Genomic DNA, 22,570 nt, shown 5'->3' with positions numbered 1-22,570 from the left:
GTCGCGGCAATGCCATTATATTCAACTTCTTAGGACTAATAACCTCTATCTCAAGTGTCCCATGCTTGAAGATTTTCCAGACTTGAATGTTTATAACTACTTGAATTCAACTGGAAATGTTTTCACTTGTTTGGCATTACATTTGAAGATTGTTAAAATTATTGACCTCTTGAGTTTCTATTGAAGAATGCTTTGGAAAAATTGGTTATTGTATTAGAAGATCGTGCTATTATTGCTATTTTTAATGGGTAATTAGATTCTATTTTCATTAATCACTTTCTAGCTTGAAGTGCATATATTAGTTTCTAATACTAAAGGAGAAAATGCATATCATATAGGGATAAAAAATGAATGGAAAAGGCTAGATGATTGAGGAATTAATTATTAATTATTGGCCTTTCTTTTGGTAATATTGGTTGTTTTAAATCGGGTCACGGCAGGTTTAAACCGGGTAGAGGGCAAAGTCATGTTTATACAAATGACTTGCTTCATTAGGAACTAAATTTAGCATGTAACAATTGGGATGGGATCCAATCTATTTTAAAGCCATTCTGATTGTCAGCTAATTTCGACATTGATGCATTAGGTAACATTGGGTGGGGCCAATCAAGAAGAAATGGCGCAAAGCTCTCTTTATATAGGTATGTAAAGCTGTCTTTGTTGCTATGTATGTTGTATTTACCATTACTTGCTGTCATCTTAAGGTTAAATGTTGATTTCTGGTTGTGTATAAAGAATTTGATAGTTGTCTGCACAACTTCAATTCTAATTTTGTTGTTTGGTTTATGGAAGAGGAATTTGAGAGAGATTTTATATTGTTGTGAGAATTCCTTGCAAGCCATTGAAGTGCATCATAGATCGTCACGCTTGGAATCTATTTCCCGGGATTAATTGTTGATTACTGATGTTGTTCCATTCCATGGTACTGTTGAAATTTACATTTCCATACGTAAGCTTCCTAAAACTTTTGGGAAGCATATTTCTTTTTAGCATTTATGAGATGTGTTACACTTTTTTAAATCCTTCTGTTCAAGTGTCAACTCTCAATTATAAGTTTGGAACCAAAGCTATAAAATTTTAGCAAATCAGTGCAGTTGCAGCTGTTACAGAGGTCATACATCAGGTATAATGTTCGCTCTTGGTATTTATTACCATCCGATTGAATCCAGATTCGAGCCAAGAAGTCCCCTCGAAGAGGTGGACCGGTTAATTTCTCAAATTAACTGTTTTTTCCCTGCAGAAACTTTAAACCTTGTCTTGGATCTCCTATCTGTTACTATCAGCAGCTTTTTCGTTGTCATGTTGTTAAAAACTTGTCGCGGCAGTCGGATTGTCTCTAATTATCTGTGACTTGAGTTATGATTATGTGAAGATAAATGGAGAGTACACTACGTAACACCAATTTCTTCTGCATCTCAACAAACATTCAGACAAATTAGTTTCACATTTTGGTTTTTGATTAATGGAATTTGAAGTTGTGTTAATTGGTCTATGCATTTGGGCCTCACCATTTGCTCAAACTTGTATATCTTGCTCATACAGATCTAAAAACAATTTTCATTAGGTGTTTTCATCCTTTAAGAACCAAATTGAACTTATCTTCCTTTGCTTCATATGCTATGTTTTTATGACACTTAAATTTTTACTGAACAACTTGATGTTTCAACCCTTTTTAGTTTGTCATTAATAGTCAAAACTGATTCAAATCAACAGCAGATTCAGAACATTATATATATCCTCAACTCCATCAATCTATCTTCTTAAGTCCGTATGTCTTTTCTACTTTTGCCATGTTTCTCAAAAGTTGTTCAGAATACATGTTTTATCCCTGTGTTGTATTCCTAATCATAGGTTAATATTGTGAAAAGGATCATGGATTGATGAAGTCAGATAGCTCAAGAAGAAACGTCCGGCTTCAAGAAATCAATGCCTATGTCTAGTCCTCTAACCCAATCTTCTTACAATTTTGTGTATGTTAATCCGTTTATTGAATGTTTTCAAATAGGAAATCTTTGTCTACTAATACTGGTAGAGCCCTGAAGCCATGGGTTCCAAGTACCATATCTTGGATCAGGTTGCCTTTTTGAAAATATTACATTTTAAGATGAATACTATTTCTATTAAATATAGAAAATAATTAGAATTTCTCCATTTTAAGCAGCATAATCCACTTCTGGCTGTCGTTACGTAAGGCAGATTTATTCTAATTCCTTCTTTTTATTTGCATGTGTTCATTCTTATGAATCCGATTCTCTTCAGGTTTGTGCGTACCTTAGTCACCTGCACAGGAAGTTAAAGAAGCATGAGGGTGTTCATACCCAAGGATTGGATGGATAAGTTATATTCAAGAACTCCACATTACAACAATGTAAATTTCTGACTTTTACAAGAAAACTAGTGAAATTCAATTATTGTTTGTATATTTCATGCATTGATTTATTTTGGTCATCAAGTTTTCAAGGCGTTATAAACTAGACTACAGAGGTTGGGGCAGAGCTAGTCTTAAAATTCATGAAGAATTTCCAGCTGAAATTGGAGGTATATATATTTATATATATAAATTCCAACACTTTCAAAGGAATAAGATGATTAGGAAATTATGGTTGTTGATTAGTAATTTCTTGACTAGGACAATGGAAAGGAAACAATGTTGCAGCTTGGAAGGGTTGGGAAATCAAAGTTTGTCATGGATTTCATTTCAGGTGCATATTCTCTTTACCCTTTTTAAATGAAATATTTGGAAAAATGCTTTAGTGGTAGCTGATATGATTATACGTCACAATCTCTTTCCGTCTGTCTGTGTTTATTTTACAGTTTAATGAGAAGTTGAGTCCCGCCGTCTTTTATTTAGTTCCATCTTCATAGGGAAGTAATCTGTTAGAAGAAAAGATTATTTAGAAATAGCCATCTTGAAATCATATCGAAAGCATGTTGTTATCATCTTTATGTGCCTTTTCAAAGCGCTGTTGGTTTCCTGTTCAATATCTATTTAGAGTGCTTCAGCCATAGTTTGTGGCAGAAACTAAAACTCAAAAGCAAGTTAGTCTTAAAGTTTCAATTTGGTAATATTTCTTAACATATTACACGTACAAAACCGTAGACTAGAGGTGTTATATCTCTTAAAGGCATTCTGTTGACTTTCCACTACTAAAATTTGATTTATCATAACAACTTTGTGATCTAAATTATTCCACCAGAGCCAAATTTAGTCAACAAATGTATATTTACTAGTAAAATGTGTAAACATGAATACTAGTTCAAAATACGATAACACAATTTGAAGAGGTAACCCGCTTAAAACAACCAGTTTTGCATGATTATCTTGGAAAACATAAACAAACATAACACGATTATAAACGAGACAATTGTTGAGAATACACCATTTCCCTGTTCGAGACTGATAACAGTAAGGCGACTGTTTTGTGTTGTGTATACCAATTAGGTTTATATTTACTAACTATAAATAGGGATCCTTGTAATTCACGATTGATTTAAGTTAATAATAACACAATTGTTATTTATTATATGTAGTAGAGCCTTTGAAGGTTTAAACACCAAAATAAAAAAAATCCTTGCGGTGGCAACCCTAAGTGCGACCAGTTCCAACTCGTCTTCTTCCTTGACTTCATCAAATTCAACTGCTTTGATGGCTTCAACTGTATCCGTCGGCCTTGGTGCTATGTGGAATCTCTCTCACTGCTTGTCCGTCAAGCTTACTTCTACCAGTTTTTCTCTCTGGAAAACTCAACTAGAATTAACTCTGCAAGATTGTCAGTTATACAACCATGTCGATGGAACCAAATCCCCTTCCTCGGAATGTGATGCGTTTGCGGTATGGCAACAATTGGACAAGCAAGTCCAATCGATTATATTTCAATCAACTGGCTACTTTAGGACCACCAATGTCCTCTGATGACTTCGTAGATTGTATTCTGTCAGGTCTCGGGCCTAGTTACCGTCTGTTTGTGAGGGCCTTGGAAGCTCGAATGCTTTAAATTATTTATAACGAGGTGTATGGGTAACTTTTGAGTGAGGAAGTCCAGATTAATAAGGAGGCCAAAACAAATCTCTCTTGTCGCACCATCTGTTCAGTATGCACCTGGTAGAGGGTTTTCGCCATGAGGTCGTGACCGTGGATGGACGGACAGAGGAGGACGACAATAAGGACAACATCGCAATCAGTCATAGAATGGCAATTTTGGCTATAGCAACTATGGATACCCTATATCGACTCAACAACAATATGGAAATGAGGGTATAACGTTTGCTCCGTCAGATTCTCGCACCTTGACATGCTACAGTTGCAAAGGAAAAGGGCACATCTCTCACAGTTGCTCTTCACCTACTTATTATCAACCAAATCGAAGCATTCAGAATCCGCAGTCTAATCTTGCCGCCAATCAGAACCTTCCCAAACAGTCATGGATTATGGATCTAGGAGCTACATATCATCTAATCATCAGTCAATATTACCAACTCATGCGTCAGAATAGTACATGAGTGTTTACCATTCATTAATTACTATTATGTCCTCTTATGGTTCCAAGTGTTATGTGTGACCCATTGCGTTTTTATTGCTACTAGCCGTATACAACCATTGAATTAATTTCCATAAAATTATATTCAATCTTTGTATATCGGAATGAGTGCACGGACTGTGAATGGCAGAACCGTAAACATTCCCCCAGAGCTATAAGAAGACAGGTTAATTCCGTTGTTGACCTTTCCACATTAGGTCCAATATAATTCGATCATTCATCAACTACATCCTCGAACGAATCTTATGATTATGGATAATGTCAAGTCACATATAACGAGACGTTCATTTTACTTGTACAGGTACAGTTAACTCTGAATAGATAGATTAAGTGAAATCTCCATTTCAACTCTTAATCCATCACCTTGCAATGATTTAGAGTCAAGTCTTCCACAAGCGATCATTGGACATATCTCCCATTTATCAAGAGTGGTGAATGCTCAATCCAATATTAACTATTCTGCAATTACTTCGTGTGATACCCAACACCTTCCCACACACACCCCAGGGTCCTCCTTATTATGGATCGTGTTTGAACAGAGTCAAAGTATCACATTCCATAATCCAGAATCACTAATTAATATTCCTTTGAGTCCGAGGATTACTTATACTTACTAATACCAATGTGATGAATATATGACATAGGATAAATCCATCCATCCTGTTATCTCAAGTCGGGTCCCCAATCCTAATGAACTTCTTCATCGGATCTATGTAACTGTCCAGATATCTTCATATCTGAAGCTTGTGAGATCAGCTCTTTGTTCACAACAGAAGATATTATTACATGCAATTCTCAACAGTATTATATCAATCCCTATTCAAACATATTACTTGACTTGGGGTGGTTTTAAGTTTATTAGTTTATCATAAGGTTTTGTCTCACTTCATGCTTGTATGAACACTTTATTATCACTTTAAATAAACTTAAGAATTTTTCTTTTATTTGACTTATTTAGTTCTTAAAAGATGAATGTCTTTATATAGTTAAAACAAACTATATCTTATTAAAACAAATGATATAAAAGAACAATTCATTTTATAGTCGGTTCATATCCTACAACAATTGACTATAGGACACTAAACCCCAACATCTCCCACTTGGACTAAAGCCAATTGTTTCTAAAAACATTCCCATTAGCGTTCGCATGACGATCATGAACCTTTTGGGGTAAGGCATTCTTTAAATGGATCTATAAGATTGTCCCTTTATGGGCGCTTTTAATTTTCATATCTACTATTGTTGTTATCTCTCGGTAGAGATAGTAACGACTGAGGTAGTGTTTAGACGTATTATGAGACTGCAGGTCCTTGGCAAGAGCAACAACTCTATTGTTAATCTCATTAACAATGTCAGGTACCACACCTAGTTCAATAATGAACTTCCATTCCAAACTTCATTTTAGCTGCTTCTGAAGCTGCTATATACTCTGATTTGATCTTTGGCTCGGCTACAGTTTCCTGCTCGGAACTATTCCAGCTAACCGTACCTTTTCAGAATAAACTTGTATTCTGTGAAATCATCTTTATCTGTTTGATGACTCGTATATGAAAGACTCCACCTTTCAAGTTATTATCTCCATATACTTGGAACATGTCTTTAGTCATTTTAAATACTTAAGAATGTTATTGACCACAATCCGGTGACCATCACTCGGATTCACCTATAATCGACTTTGTCATGCTTAAAGCAAAAGTGATGTTAGGTCTAGTGCAAAACACTTTGAGCATTTTGTCAACGTATTTAGACTGGGAGGGGTCAATCATTCTTCTCAATCTATTTCCATAGATCTTAATCCTTAAGATATAAGCTGCTTCTCCTAAGTCTATTATGAAGAGTTTTATCCGATAACCAAAATTTTCACCGATTGCAGCATAGCTATGTCGTTTCCATTAGTAGAATATCATCGACATATAATACTAAGTAAACGACCAAGCTCCCACTAGTTTACATGTAAAGGCTCATACGAGCTCCCACTAGCTTACATGTATAGGTTTACAAGAGCCTCCTCATAAGTTGTAGGTTCATCGTCTAACACGTGAACCTCTTCGTTGTCTCCCACTAGAAATCCAAATCTCTTTTGGATTTCGTCGGCTCCCACTAGAAATCCAAATCTCTTTGGGATTTTAATGAACTAGACCAGACCTATGAGTTAGTAGTGTCACCAGTGTCTCATCTTGTGAGACATATTCAGGTTCCACCATCGCTTCCGCTATTTCAGCCAATCCTTCTTCTTGAACTTCGTCAAGTTCAATCACGCTTTCTAATTGGATTTCTAGAATAAACTCTTTCTCTAGAAGTACAACGTCCTTGGATACTATTACTTTTGATCATCCAGATGATAGAAGTAATGTCCTACTTTTCTTTCGGATATCCAATGAAGAAGTATTTATCAAATTTAGGATTTAACTTATTTGATGCTATGTATTTTAACATATGTTGAACACCCCTAAATTATCATGAAAGAGAAACTGGGTTTCTTTCCACTGAACAATTCATGTGGAATAGAATTGGCGGATTTTGTGGATACTCAGTTCAAGCTAAATAAGGTGGTTTCTAAGGCGTAGCCCTATAACATCATTTGAAGAAAGGGTGTGCTCATCATGGATCGTACTATATCCAATAGAGTACAAGTTCTCCTTCAGATACATCGTGGTGTATACGGAGGAGTCCATTGTGAGTGAATCCATATTCATTTAGATAACTCAAGAAATCATTTGAAAGACATTCTCTACCTCGATCCAATCGAAGTACTTTAATAGTCTTTCCTGTTTGATTTTCTACTTCATCCTTGAAGTATTTGAACTTTCTCAAAATGCTTCTGACTTATGCTTCATCATGCAGATGGATCAATATCTGGTATGATCATCTTATGAAGCCAATGAAGTAACTGAACTTTTCTATCACTTGTGTCGATATATGACTATATACATCTGAATGTATTAGTCCTATATTGTCTGATACACGTTCTCCTTTATTGCTAAAGGGTGTCTTTGTCATATTTCCTTTAAACAAGACTTACATATGCCCATTGGTTCAAAATCAACTGAGTCTATAAGCCCATCTTGATGCAGCTTAGACATGTGTTTCTCGCTTATATGGCCTAGGTGAAATTTCCACAAGTAAGTTGAATTATCTATCCTTTAAATTTCAAATGTAAAAGCATTATCATGACCCTTCTAGAGAGAGTCTAAGTACTTCTTACAGTTCTTCTTCCATTTCCCTTCTTTACCATGTTGGTGGCATTCCCTTTCAGCTTCTTGCTTTCATTGATTTGGGTTTAATGCATTTGTTCTTCTTGGAATCTTTAGAATTGAGAAACTTCCCTTTTTCTCTTGGAGATCCCTCAATAACAAATGCAGACATCAATTTCTCTTTCTTTAGATTGGGCTCAACTGACTTGAGCATATTCAAGAACTCTTCTATAGAGGTCTCTAAGTTATTCATCTGACAGTTCGTGATGAACTTATGAATAAATCTCTAGAAGGGATCGTAGAACTAAGTCAACACTTAATTCATTATCCATCATAAATCTCATACTAGAAAGTTTAGTGATATAGCCAATCATCTTGACACAATGTGCCACAACAGAAGAACCTTCTTGCATCTTGGAGCAAAACAACAATTTTGCCATCTCATAGCTTTCGCATTGAGTCTGTTTCTCAGACACCTCCTTCAAGTTCATAATCATGGAACACGCATCCATGTTCTCATGTTGCTTTTGTAGCTCTAGTGCCATAGTTGCAAATATGATACATCTTGTACGTTCGTCATCTGATTGGTGCTTCCGGTAAACATCAATCTTCTTGACAGGAGCATCATCAACTGGGACATTGGGTATCGACGTATCTTAATACATACCCAATCCTTTTCGAATTTCAAAACAATTTTGATGGTAGGTGTTAGTGTATCCTAATACATACCCAACCATTTCGAATGTTTAAAACAATTTTGATGGTGTCAAAATTAGTTGGTGAAATTTGAACTATTCAATTTTATTATCGGTTAAAATAATATGTAGATCCATTTTAGATATGATGATTTAGAGTATTTACTTTAACTTGAGAGTGAGATAGAGTGACGAATGTTAATCATTTGCTTTAACATGTTCAATTTAAATATAGGACTGTAGTTGTTTAAATTGCTCCCACTATTTTGCCAAATTAATAACTCTCAATATTAATTCGAAGAATTTCACAAATCCCTTGGTGAGCCAGGATCCTAACTCCTAAAATTTCACCTTGAGTTTACTCAACAAGCTAGTTTCATTTGTTAGGTAGATTCATGCAATCAATCACATCAACCATGTGAGTCCTAGGTTATTGGGTTACTAACCACATTAGTAACTAATATACATTGATATTTATCCCAACCATATTGCCTATTACTTTAGAATAACATGAGTTTACCCATCCAATTATTCTAATCTAGTTTATGTCATTACCCCATATTCGTGAAAATAATTTTCAATAATTCAGGTGTTACCCATAAGACCCGAGCTTGAGTTTACTCAACAACCCAAAGTCCCCAGATACTACTGGCTGAATTATAATATTAGGAAGGGGCAACTCATTTTAATAACTTGCTTATTTACTTAACTTTTGATTAGTGAGGGATTTTATTTTAAAGTCTCATAATCTAACCTAGTCTTGATTTTCTTTGGCATACATCAGACACATACAATTTACATTGGTGGTTATAGACATATCATTTAAATTATTTCGTTAAGCCAGAAACGGAATAAAAAGTCAACCCTAGGGTAAATACTAACTATTACATATTTATCCTTCAGGTCCTCCGTCTTTTCCTTGACACCTTGATTTACAACAATATCAATTTCTATACTACTTTAGAATACTTCAACTAATTAAAGGGATTTAGGTGAGAAGAGAAATACAATAGAGAGTAAATAAGACAGGACTCGTAGGACCTATTTTTCCAAAAATACCAAAAGACTAAATAACAATTATAGAGGGGCTAAATATATCCATAACACCTACATGCAAAGACTCAATTAAATAAATTTAATTGGTTGATTACATAAACTGTTTATATAATATTTTAGTTAATCAAATTAACCCTTAAATTAATTTTACTATCAATTTAGTCTTTTAATTAACTTTACTATCAAATTAACCTTTAATTAATTTTGTATCATTTCTATTTTATTCTAATTAAACTATATCAAATATAAACTTAATTAGACACTCAAAATATAACTATACAAATATTAATTATTTGTATTCAATTATTTTACCAAAATTATTTAACACGTTTATTTCAACCGTATCACATACAAATAATTAAACATCAAATAACTTCGTAAAATCAATTCCAAAACACAAAAATTTTAAGACGAGAAACTATAAATTATTGTGTTTAATTATTTTACCAAAACTGTTTGACGTGATTAACTAATATATCGAATATAATTACTAAACACAAAACGGTTTGCAAAATCAAATTAAAACACACATAATTATCATATCCTTTTATTAGTTATAACAATTATATGTTAATAAACTTATACGGGCTGATTCGTTGTTTCTAAATTTTAATTTTTTTATCAATGAAATAGTTCATCTAATTAACCGTATCAAAATATCTTTAATTAGACAACTCAATTCAATATATACAATTTAAATAAGACAACGATAAAAACCAAGTGGATTAATTAATTCTGCATGTATTAATTTTAGTTTTTTGAAAAACCAAAATATTTTTGAAAAATCAGAAACTCAAAATAAACGTAAAGGGACGAAACCGGGTTCTTCCCCGTCACGGATCACATCCGCGGCGGAGGGAGATGTTGCTGCCAAAGGCAGCAACATTCGCAGCCCCATTATCATATGCGAGGCTGCGCAAACAATAGCAAAGCTGGCGCTCACAATTTTTTTTTAAAAACTTTAATTTTAATTAAAACCTTTTTTTTTAAGAAAAAGGAGTCAAGTGCTTAACACGAGGAAAACCTTTTAATTTTATGTTAAAACCTAATTTTAAATATAGATATATATAAACTAATTTATATTTATATAACTCATTCCAAATATATATCAATAATTAATCGATTCTAACTGTTTCATTTAAATCGTTTAACAAGATCAAAATTTCAAAGATTAATCTAATTAATTCTTTTAACGATTCAAACGGTTAAACCCTTAATCCACAAAGCGTGTATATCACATATACAAACCTTGTTTTAATCAACCGTTTAATTCTACAAACCCCTTTGTCAATTAATCGAATCATAAAACATCTTAATATCGTCTTAACCGTTTAATATTTTCATATATGAGATAACGGATTTAACGCTCGCTCTGATACCACTGAAGGAAAATAGGTAAACACACGCACAACAGAAATATAAAATTTTAAACTATTTGCCTTAATCCAAGATCTGTTAAGCGTTATTTCATATAAAGAGGGATAGAACGAAATACCTTTATTGACGATCATTCTACAGTTGCAAATGAAGTGCCAACAACTCTTAATCCCGATTTTCACGAACACAAACAAAACAAAGAAGTAAACGATTAGGATACAACCGATGAATAGCAATAAAAGGAGATTGCCTCTAATAAATCAACACAAGATCAAGGAAAGAGAAACAGAGATAGAAATTAATCGAATGGAGAAGAGTGGAGTATTTTCTTCCTCAATACTGTGTTGGCCGAAATTCCTACTGTAGGAATATTAGGGTTGGCCGAAATTCACTATATGGGGGTATTTATAGCCTCTTGTATCTAAACCCTAGTTAGATAGAATTAGGTTACTTAAGTAGAGTTTTATTCTAAATAATACTCTATTAATATTATCTATAACTATATCTAAATATAATAGATAACATTTGTTTATTTGATAGGATAATAGTTAGAGATATATTAATCACATTAAACCTCCTAACTTATTTATCCTATAATTAATTTAACCACAACTATAATCCAATTATAATTGTCTAAATAAATTAATTAATATATATACATAAAATGCATATATAAATTTTGGCCCCTATATATATAATTAAAACAATTTTATCCTTCCATTCATTAAATATTATGTCTTCTTTTGGTTCCAAGTCTTATGTTTGACCTATTAAGTTCTTATTGCTACTAGCCGTATACCACCATTGAATTAATTTCCATAAAATTATATTCAATCTTTGTATATCGAAATGAGTGCGTGGACTGTGAATGGCAGAACCGTAAACATTCCCCTAGAGCTATAAGAAGACATGTTGATTCCGTCGTTGACCTTTCCGCATTAGGTCTAGTATAATTCAATCCTTCATCAACTACATCGTCGAACGAATCTTATGACTATGGATAATGTCAAGTCACATATGAAGGAAAATAGGCAAACGTTTGGCAGCAGAAATATAATTTTTTTAACCTATTTCCTTAAACCATGATCCGTTAATCGTTATTTCATACAAGGAAGGATAGAAGGAAATACCTTTTATGAAGAACTATCAACTATTGCTAACAAAGTGCCCTCAACTCTAGTTCCGAGTTCACGAGCACAAACAAAACACAAGATCAAACAAGTTAGAATCTCAACTAGGGTAACAATCAAAATAGATTGTCTCTAACAAATCAACACAAGATCAAGGAGAAAGAGAAAGAGATAAAATCAATCGAATGGAAGCAAGCGGTGCGATTCCATCCTCTACTGTAGGGGGTTGGAAATCTCACTCTCTGGGATGACTAGGGTTGGACGAAATTTACAATAGGAGGGCTATAAATAACCTCTTGTATCTAAACCTTAATTAGATAGAATTAGGTTACTTATTAAGAGTTATATTCGGAATAATACTCTTATTATTATTATCTACAATTATATCTAAATATAAAGATACTATTAACTTATTTAATAGGATAATAATTAGAAGCAATTTAATCACAATTAACTTAATTATCCTATAATTAATTTAATAAACAATTATAATTTAATTACAATTGTCAAAATTAAATTAATTCCCACATGTGTTAGACACATGGAATTTCGCCCCCCTCCCTATATGGGCCTTAGTGGACTAAGTTGGTCTTCCATCCATTAATTAATATCCATTCCTCTTTTTGGTTCCAAGTCTTATGTGCAACCCATTAGGTTCTTATTACTACTAGTCGTATACAACCATTAAATTAATTTCCCAAAATTAAATTTAATCTTTGTATAACAGAATGAGTGCGAGGACTGTGATTAGCAGAATCATAAACATTCCCTCAGAGCTATAAGAAGACAGGTTGATTCCGTCGTTGACCTTTCCGTATTAGTTACAATATAATTCGATCCTTTATCAACTAACTCCTTGAACATAATCTTATGACTATGGATTATGTCAAGTCACATATAGCGAGACGTTCGTTTTACTTGTACATGCCGAGTTAACTCCGAATAGATAGGTTAAGTGAAATCTCCATTTCAATTCTTAAGCTACCACCTTGCAAGGATTTAGAGTTAAGACTTCCACAAGCGATCCTTGGACATATCTCCTATTTATCAGGAGTGATAAATGCTCAATCCAATGTTAACTATTCTGCAATTACTTCCTGTAATACCCAACGCCTTCCCGCACACACCCTAGAGTCAAAGTATCACATTCCATAATCCAGAATCACTAAATTAACATTCATTTGAGTCTGAGGATTACTTATACCTATTAATACCAATGTGATGAACAAGTGACATAGGATAAATCCATCCATCCTGTTATCTCAAGTCGGATCCCCAATCCTAATGAACTCCTTCACTAGATCCATGTAACTGTCCAGATATCTTCATATCTGTAGCTTGTGAGATCAGCTCTCTATTCACAACAGAAGATATTATTACATGCAAGTCTCAATAGTATTATGTCAATCCCTATTCAAACATATTACTTGACTTGGGGTGGTTTTAAGTTTATTAGTTAATTGTAAGGTTTTGTCTCACTTCATGCTTGTATGAACACTTTATTATCACTTTAAATAAACTTAAGGATTTTTCTTTTATTTGACTTATTTAGTTCTTAAAAGATGAATGCCTTTTATATAGTTAAAACAAACTATATCTTATTAAAACAAATGATATAAAAGAACAATTCGTTTTACCGTCGGTTCATATCCTTCAACAATTGACTATAGGACAATAAACCCCTACACATTGTCAAAATCATGAGGCAGATTCTGCCTCAAATCTTCTGGAATCGATCTTTACTATGATTAGAAATCCTCTCTTCTTCTATTCTATCACAACCAACAAACATCATCTTTCCGGCACTTGGGCAATTCATACCACCTCAATCTGGCGTTAATTCCTACTCTTTTTCTTCATAGGGGCTGAATTTAATCGAACTCCTTTTACTGCTCCTATCTTTCATCACCCTCAACTGAATCTGCAACCTTCCCTTAACACTATGAGCTCCATTCCACAGTCTACTGTGAATCACCCTCATATTTATCGTTTGTCCTTTTTCTGCACTTTCACTCTCTTTCAATCTCTTTTTCGCCTCATCCACAATTGTTTTAGCCCCCTATTTTCCCCTCTTCTAATCCTCCTTCATATCGATTGCACACAACCTACAACAACAATATAACTCCTCTCTTTTGTTGAAATAATAAATTTATAATTAATAGTCTTTATTTTGATTGTTGGCAAAATAAATTAACTTGTAACTATTAGAGTTACTTAAGTTACTTTAGAATAACTTATGAGAAGTTATGTGAAGTTAAGTTAAATTCTTAATTAGTCGTTAAGAGTTATTAAGTTTTATTAGGTTTGTAATAGTTACATTTTCATGTAGTATCAGGGTCGGTCCTAATAATGCATGGGCCCTATGTGGAATAATAAATAAGAGCCCATTCAATAAAAATATTTGACGTAAAAAAAAATTAAAATATATTTCAGTACAGGATAAACAAAAAAATATTTCATTAATTCCTTATTTATCTATATATTAAATCTATTTGGTAAAAAATTAAATCAATTGCCACGTGTATATATCACATGTGAAAAATTGTGTCATTTGGCAAAAAAAAATTTAACAAATCGATTACTTTTTCATCGAAGTTAAATGTCACTTATGGAAATACTTTAAGAAGAAAATGTTACAAAATGGTATGACAAAAAATTTCATACCACAGAGGCCAAATATGAGTTTAGTTCTTAAATTAACCTTTAATCTATATTCAAAATATCAATTGGACCTTTTTCAAGTTTAAAATATCAATTATTTAACCTTTTAAAACCTAAATAATTTTTAGGGCTTTTTATATGAATATCATAGTTGGTTACAAAATTACAATTAAATCATATCATCAAAATTACATTTCAATATATTATTATTTTTCGTAAATAAGAAATAAAGTATGATTTTATACTCAAATTAAAAAAAAATTAATCGTTAAAATATATTAAAATTAATGATTTTATTAGTTTGACCTAATTTAAAGTATTATTTGACATAATTATAAATAAAGTCTTATGCGGAAGCTATTTTAAAAGAATTCAAGATGGATAAATGCAATTCAGCTTCTACGCTAGTGGATTATCGAAATAAGTTGTCAAAGCATGATGTCGACAAAAAGTGAATCCAACTTTGTTTAAAATGTTGGTTGGAAGGCTGGGATTTTTGACATGTACAAGACCATATATCTTATATGGAGTTGGACAAATTAGTCGTTACATGGAGGTTCCAACTTTAGCTCATATGGAGGCAGCAAAGTGGATGCTTCGATACATCATTGGATTATGGTTTATTTTACTCTTCTCAAAACAATTTCAGATTGTATAGATTCGGTGATAGTGATTGGGGAGGAGATGTTGATGATAGAAAAAGTACAACTGGTTTTTTTACAGGAACAGTTGTTTTTGCTTGGAGTTCTAGGAAACAAGCCATTGTTACACTTTCAACATGTGAAGCAGAGTATGTTGCAACAACTTCTTGTTTTGCCATGTAATATGGTTGAGAAGGATGTTAAAAAGTTTGAAGTTTGTTCTAAATGGAGCAACTGATGTTTTTGTTGATAATAAGTCAACTATTGCGTTGGCTAAAAATTCGATTTTCCATGATAGAAGCAAACACATTGACACCAAGTATCACTTTATTAGAGAATGCATTGGAAGGAAAAAAAAATTAAGCTCAAGCATGTACCATCCTCAGATCAAGTTGTTGATATTTTTACTAAAGCTTTGAAGTTCGAAGATTTCAGCAGATTAAGAGATATTTTTGGTGTTACTAAACGATAACAAATTATGCTTCTGACCTTTTAACTATTGATGATTTTGTTCTAACTTAGAACACAAAATGAAGCTCTATTATCTATCAGCTATTACACGAATTACAACAATGAATGTGTATGAGCTTTTGCTTTTTGCTTTTGCACTTAAAGAATAATTCTCTTGATTTCAGCGTGAATGATCAAGTGTCAACATTAGCGCTTGTTGGGGCTTTTATAGTGAAGCCTGAACGCAGAACTTTTCGAATTTCGAAAAGACCATTTGAGGGAAAACGTACTTTTGTCGCTTTCAACTTCTGTCTTCTGGTACAAAAGCTTTACTGTTGTAGACGCTTTTGCTTCTGTCTCTTGAGGCAGCACGCTTCTGATTTCTGCGTAGGCAGACTGGCAGTTTGTTCATTTATGGAAAACTATCCAAATTGTTCATGGGGACAAGCCAACTGTTGTTTGTACTTATATCCTTATTTAGTAGCGCAATGTCAGATAAATAAGTCAACGCTGTGATTCTTTTCTTCTGGTTGATTTGCTTCTGGACCCGGACCAGCTTCTGGATCCTTCTTGCTTCTGGGCCTGAATAATACTTTGGGCCTTTGTTATTTCTTAAGGATGTTCTTTGAATTTCTTCTATTTTCTTTTTAATCAAAACACTTAACATAATCATTAGTTCAAATAAATTAATATTTTAAGAGATGACCGTAGTTAACTCGAAATGCAATTTGTCTAAACGCATCATCAAAAACAGAATAAATAAAGCAAAAATCAAATAAAAAAAAATTACATGTGTAAAATTCAATTTCAAACCTTTTACATAAAAGGGGTCAATGGTTGGACTATGAAATAATTTTTTTAAAAATGATTAGAATATAGGCTAGAGCCTCTTATTGAATAAAATTAAAAGTGATTAAAAATAATAGAAAAGATTAAAGGAGGAAAATAGGAAGTCATGGTTTAGTGTACTATTTTTTAGCAATTTTCATAGGTCCAAAAAAACGAACTTTTTGTGTATATTTTTATTCAGATTTTTGCAAGTCCAATTTAAAATTGTTGTTCCTTCAATTCTTATTACTCATAAAACTAAAACGGAACTGTATCGCAGAAGGTACATGTGTTTATATGCGGACTATTCAGTAATTTCAGGTTTAGTGTAGTCTTAACCTAAGTCAAATTTTTCTAACCATACAACTATCAATTTTCGATGTGTTTTTTTTTTGCTTCATTGTTGTTCCTAAAGTCTAGGACAACATAGCATAGGAATGGGGTTAGTGGAGTAAAAGAGAACCTAATTCTATAGGCATTTACCTATAAATACCATACTTCACAAATCACAAACGTACTTTTGACTATTCTTATTTCAATCATTTACCAGCTTTTTCTTTTCTTCTTCTATTTCGAATATGTGACCTGATTACACTGTCAGAAGCTTCAATCGTAGCAGTGCCATAATCAATTCTCTTTAAAATCCCACTATTTAAGAAATGACATTAACTTTAACATATTCTAATCTTCAGCAGGTATGAATGAGCCATATCACTAAGAGCAAGATTAAGACTATGACAAGCACAAAGCATATTTTGGACTCTAGGATTAATTTCAAGTACCAAAAATATAGACTCCTAGGTGTTTTCTTTTCATTTTAGAATCATTGTCATAACCTTGACCCATATTAACAATATTGTACTACTAAAGTCATTTGTTCTTGATGGCTCACATCAGGAGTACAATCAAGAATAATGGAAAAATATTTGGTTTATTTGATTATCTTGATTATAGAATTTTTAACATTATGTGCCAAAAGAGAGATTAACTCATTTTGCATTTTATGCCAAAGATAATGATAGTGAACCTCACGATTTTCAATGCGTCGTACATGGTCTTACATTATAATATCAAATTCCACAATCATTTCAATCAATCTTAAAAAAATTCGATTGCTATCTTGATTTTCATTAGAACCTCGAAATGCCATATTATGTTTAGCAAGACATTTCACAACAGAAAATATTCTAACTAAAACTTGTCTCCGACGTTCTTTCTCTTTCATAACCTCTTGTTGCAAGTTTTTGTCAATTGTTGTCTTATCCAATCAAACTCTTATTCATTCCAAGTATTCATACTACTTATATGTACAATACTATTCTCATCTTGCCTAAGTCTCTCAATAAGATCCTTCCAATCACTATGCTCATCATTTGCTAACAAAGTTTTGTTTGTGCTAGAGTTGAACAATTTACAACAAAAACAATAAACTTTGTCCACAAGTTTGGAACAAACCAACCATTTTCTATCACTTATCTCACTATTGCTTAACTTTCTAGAGTATAAGGCATAACAAAAATGTTTAGAGAACTTATAAAACTCAAATTCTAAAATGTTTAGAGAATTTATAAAACTCAAATTCTCTTCCTGTATAGGTTATTTTTCAACTAAAATGTCTCTTTCCTTATTATCAACACTTTTCCAATTTCTAGGATCATAAATATATTAAAAAGAGGGATTATGTGTTCTTCACCAATATCAGGAATTTCAATTGACATATTAGGCACTTTATTTGTCTCACTCAAATCATTAGCATTATGGTCGTTAACATCATTTTCATTTTCAACCAAATTATTCAACCCTCCCTTATCTGACTCATGTACTATTCTTGAATATAAATGTCTAAACGCATACATCATGTGTCCCACTTTGTGCTAGTTAAATATATTTTTTTATATGTTAAGAATCTTAAACACAATGTAGCTTAATTTTGAGAAATTTTATATTGGTACTTAAAAATTGGTTTTTGACCACTCAGGTTAAACACATATATATTTTTTAAGCTAAAACAACTGATATGCATTCAGTATAAGATACTGATTTGGAAATATATTTATTTGTTCATTATCGTTTTTTAAAGAAAAAATCATTAATCAGAAATAAATATATTTAACTAGCACAAATAGTAGTTAAAAGTAATTTTATCTTTAATGTTTAAAATGATAAATTTTATTTTTAATATTGTCAGTAAAGTAAAGAGTAATTTTACCTCTAAGATTGGCAAGTGGAGTCAAGTTGAGAAATAAGTTATAAATTGTTTTCTTAGTCATGAATCTTGTTATCCACAACATCGCTTATTAGTAACAGATCATACACATGAATAGACGTGAAAAAAGAATAAAAATAAAAAGTTATACCGTATTTTATACGAGTTGGATAAAAATCCAAATAATTCTTCAAATTTAAAAATATTAATCTCCAACTTTATTATTAAATCACAAAAAATATGATTTTTTTAGAACCAACAGATATGCAATTAGTGCATAGTAAGAAATAAAATATATGTGTTTTATAACGATGTCTGAAGTTGATCTAACTAAATTGCTCTTGGACGCAATTAGGGGTAATATTACATCATTTTAGACAGTAGAGGTAAAATTGCTTCCGACTGTTAACGTTAGGGTTTTTTTGCACCTTATCTTATTAACAAACCTAAAAGAAGAAGATTGAAAAAGAGAAGATGGAGTTAATATCAGCATAAAGCTCAAAGAGGCTAGAATGAGGGAAGGAACCCGCAACAATTGTGTTCACTACTACTTTAGCATCATATTCAATAATGATAGCAGAAAAACCAGAGTCCCGAGCCAAGGTTAGTCCCTCAAAGATGGCTAACCGTCTTTACATTAACACAAGCACCAATCGGAATGCATGTGGAAGCCATAACGAGTCCACTCGAGTCCCTAACAATCAACCCAACCCTATAATCTTGTCTATTATCCCTCGTCGAGGCATCACAATTGATTTTAACAATGCCACAAGATTTTTTAGGGCCTAGACAGATTTCATAAGAATCTCCTTACCTCCTCGAGATAAAAGACACTCCTCTTATCCTCTCAATCGTTTGTTAATCTTCTCTTCAATGGAAACAAAGATCTCTTTTTTAGACTTCCCAATAATTGAAGACAATCCTAGATAACGTGGAAAAGCACCAAATTTCACAAACACGAAGTAACAAAATGATATATGTTCTACTTGTAGGTGAAACACCGGAGTTGAAAAACATCTCTAACTTCTCAAAATTAATCATCTAACTTGAAGCCCACTCGTGATTACCCAAAATTATTTAAATAACTCCAATGTCATATTCGAACCATCCGTGAAAGAAAAATAAGTGGGTAATGCTAGGACTAGATGAGTGGACCTTAACCCCGTGAAGAGTACCTTCAAGCTCTTCTTTTTTATATTTCCTTATGTGTATGGGGGAATATGATCCCCTTAATTTGAGCCCCTAGACAACTTAACCAATACTTTAGGTTGACCATTTATCAAAAAAGTTGTAGAAATCGAAAAAATACACATCATATTAAGCTTCACAAAGGCACTCAGAAAGGGCTTTTACTCAAGCACCCATTGCCAAAAAATAATGCATTCAATACAGTCATATATGTCTTACTCATATTAAGCTTTAAAGGAAAATTTCTTATGTTTCTTTAATCCTAGCCTACATAATTTGAAAAAGATTCAAATGCTAGGGTAGTATTATCAATAATCAGACGACTCAGACAACCCATGTTAAAAGTGGATTAAGTATCAAAAACCAGACTGGGCAAAACAATTTAAACCAACTAGCAACCATTTTTGGTATCAACTTGTAGAGCACGTTACACAAAGCAATATATCATAAATCCTTTATAGACGAAGGGTTTTTACCTTAGTGATAAGAGCTATCAAAATGTGATTCAAGTCGTCAAGCATTAGTCGAGAATTGAAAACATTTAGAACTAAAAGCATAACATTAATCAAGAAAAATGTAACGTCTAGAAAACTCATTCGCTTTCACTTTTTGTCAAATTGGTATCTGTAAAAAAATTGTACAAACGGGGGCTGAGGTTTTCATTTTGCTAAAAACAATGATCGTTTAGTTTGACACTGTAAAAATAATAGTTAACGACCTCAAAATCGAAAATTTCAAAAATTAAAATTGTTTAGTGCCACATTTACTATGGAACCAAATTTCTTATTTTCAAAATCATCGTTTTCAAAACTCTCTCTCTTTAAACATTCACTTCTTTCTCCCCACCAAACAACACCTAAATAACTTCAAAATTAAATATTTGAAGAAATAAAGTTGTTTAGAATATTATCAAGTATTTAAACTTTTCAATTTTGAAGTCGTCAGCACTCATTTTAATTTTGAGGTCCTTGTTCTTTGTAATGAAAAACCTCGGTCATCTCTTAGAAAAAATATTGATTTATGAACTTCTAGCATTTGTTTTACTTAATACCAGAACTGATTAAGTAAGTCAATCAAAATGATCTAAATGAAACATAACCAATATCAATATCAAGGGGCTTTCTTGTCTCATGGCTTCTTAATTTCACAGTTTCTTAGTAAATTTTCTTTTTTGGTATTTGTGACCGCAACTTCTTGCACAATGATCTTGAGATGTAAAAAGCCCCTATGAATTACAGTCGTATTTGATATATTATTCATAAAATCTCATGATTCGTCAAATTCATGCTTCAATTAATCATATTAATTAAAAGTCTTTCATGAACCCTAACTTATGCACTGATGCCTCAACAGCACAATAGGTGAAATGCTGGCCAAAGTGTTGGGTTGTGCTTTTCTAGATGCCGATGATTTCCACTCGCAATCTAACAAAGGTGCGGAAATGTGCAATGTCTTTTTGAGAAGTTGATTAATGTAATTATTTGAATTTTTAAATTTTGAATACAAAAAGCAGAAAAGATGCAGAATGGCATTCCTTTGTCAGAGGAAGACCGAATTCCTTTGTCTAAAGGATGGTTTAAGGGAGAGCATGATTGGTGGAAAAACTGTAGTACTTGGGTGTTCTTCTTTGTAGAAAGGATACCGAGAAATTCTACGATCAGCTGATCCAATTTATGAAATTGGAAGCTATATGGGTGCAGTTAAGTTCGTACTGCTGGATGCCAAAGCTGAGGTACTTGCAGAGCAACTAAGTAAAAGAGCTACAGAAGGGAGTCATTTCATGTCGGCCTCTCTTTTGCAATCACAGCTGGAGTTGCTGCAGATAGATGATTGTGAAAGAAGAGATTGATGCCACTTTAAGTCCTCAAGCAATTGTAAATATCTTCATCAAAAAGTATTGACATTATTATTATGATTATGAAGAAGAGATTGTAATTACTTGAACTGATTAGTATATGGAATCTTGTTGGTGGCCTGTTCAAGCTATTGAGAGTGTTGTACGTAGTCTTTTGTCTCATGGAGCAATTGAAAATGTTCTATCTAGCAGTCTGTTACTTGAATTGTTGGAATGAATAGGTTATGAGGAATTCAAACCGGTTGTTATTGATTCAACCTCTTTGAAGAAATTAGTTTTAGTAGGTATTGAAACTAATGCAATTGTAATTTCATGTCCAGACCATAAGGAATTGAATCTGTGTTCCTTGTATATTAAAACAATTCAATTGATAAATCTTTTGTCATCAATCTGTGTCACTCTTGATTTTGATTGTTCTGCAGAATTGTATGGTGAAAGTTTGGGGAGGATGATTCTTGAGCAACTTCATGAGCTATAAATGTTTGGTGATGTTTTATCAAGGTAACTCTTCAAAAAAAAAAGGTTCTAAGCAAAATATCTGATTTCTCAGCTAATTCAAATTTGAAATAGAATTATGTTACCGTTTCTGAATTTCTATTTTCATTATGCTTGAAGAGTCTACCAACTTTGGAGTTTGAGACGTATATCTTCTCCATCAATAAACAACAAATGTTTGACTTTTGATGGTGGTCCTAATTTTCTTGAGCACCTTCCTGGAATTGTTTATGTTCTTCACAGTTCACAGAGCTTG

The 22,570-nt window shown here is 32.6% G+C and overlaps 1 protein-coding gene across 2 annotated transcripts; it reads left to right on the top strand.

Annotated features, from left to right (window-relative positions):
- Positions 1-475: 475 nt before the first annotated feature.
- Positions 476-22,170, top strand: LOC136209440 (uncharacterized). 2 transcript variants are annotated; one of them, XM_066000903.1, is made up of 6 exons: positions 476-641; positions 2,260-2,368; positions 2,454-2,538; positions 2,630-2,702; positions 21,318-21,397; positions 21,478-22,170. In XM_066000903.1, exons 2-6 carry the CDS (start codon positions 2,303-2,305, stop codon positions 21,627-21,629), a joined length of 456 nt encoding a protein of 151 aa, XP_065856975.1. In that variant the 5' UTR covers positions 476-641; positions 2,260-2,302; the 3' UTR covers positions 21,630-22,170. The 2 variants fall into 2 exon arrangements, with proteins under 2 accessions (XP_065856975.1, XP_065856976.1); XM_066000904.1 differs by lacking the exon at positions 476-641 and adding an exon at positions 723-949.
- The last annotated feature ends 400 nt before the right edge of the window (positions 22,171-22,570 follow it).

This window comes from Euphorbia lathyris, chromosome 10, assembly GCF_963576675.1.
Source record: "Euphorbia lathyris chromosome 10, ddEupLath1.1, whole genome shotgun sequence".
In the NCBI taxonomy this organism is placed as follows: Eukaryota; Viridiplantae; Streptophyta; class Magnoliopsida; order Malpighiales; family Euphorbiaceae; genus Euphorbia; species Euphorbia lathyris.
The sequence above is the reverse complement of the archived record's forward strand: the minus strand, read 5'-3'. Positions and strand labels throughout refer to the sequence as shown.

Coding starts and splice junctions, on each gene's coding strand:
- LOC136209440 (XM_066000903.1), top strand. CDS start 2,303: ATGAGGGTGTTCATACCCAAGGATTGGATGGATAAGTTATATTCAAGA. Junction 2,539..2,629: donor ATTTCCAGCTGAAATTGGAG/GTATATATATTT, acceptor TTTCTTGACTAG/GACAATGGAAAGGAAACAAT. Junction 2,703..21,317: donor TGTCATGGATTTCATTTCAG/GTGCATATTCTC, acceptor ATGCCTCAACAG/CACAATAGGTGAAATGCTGG.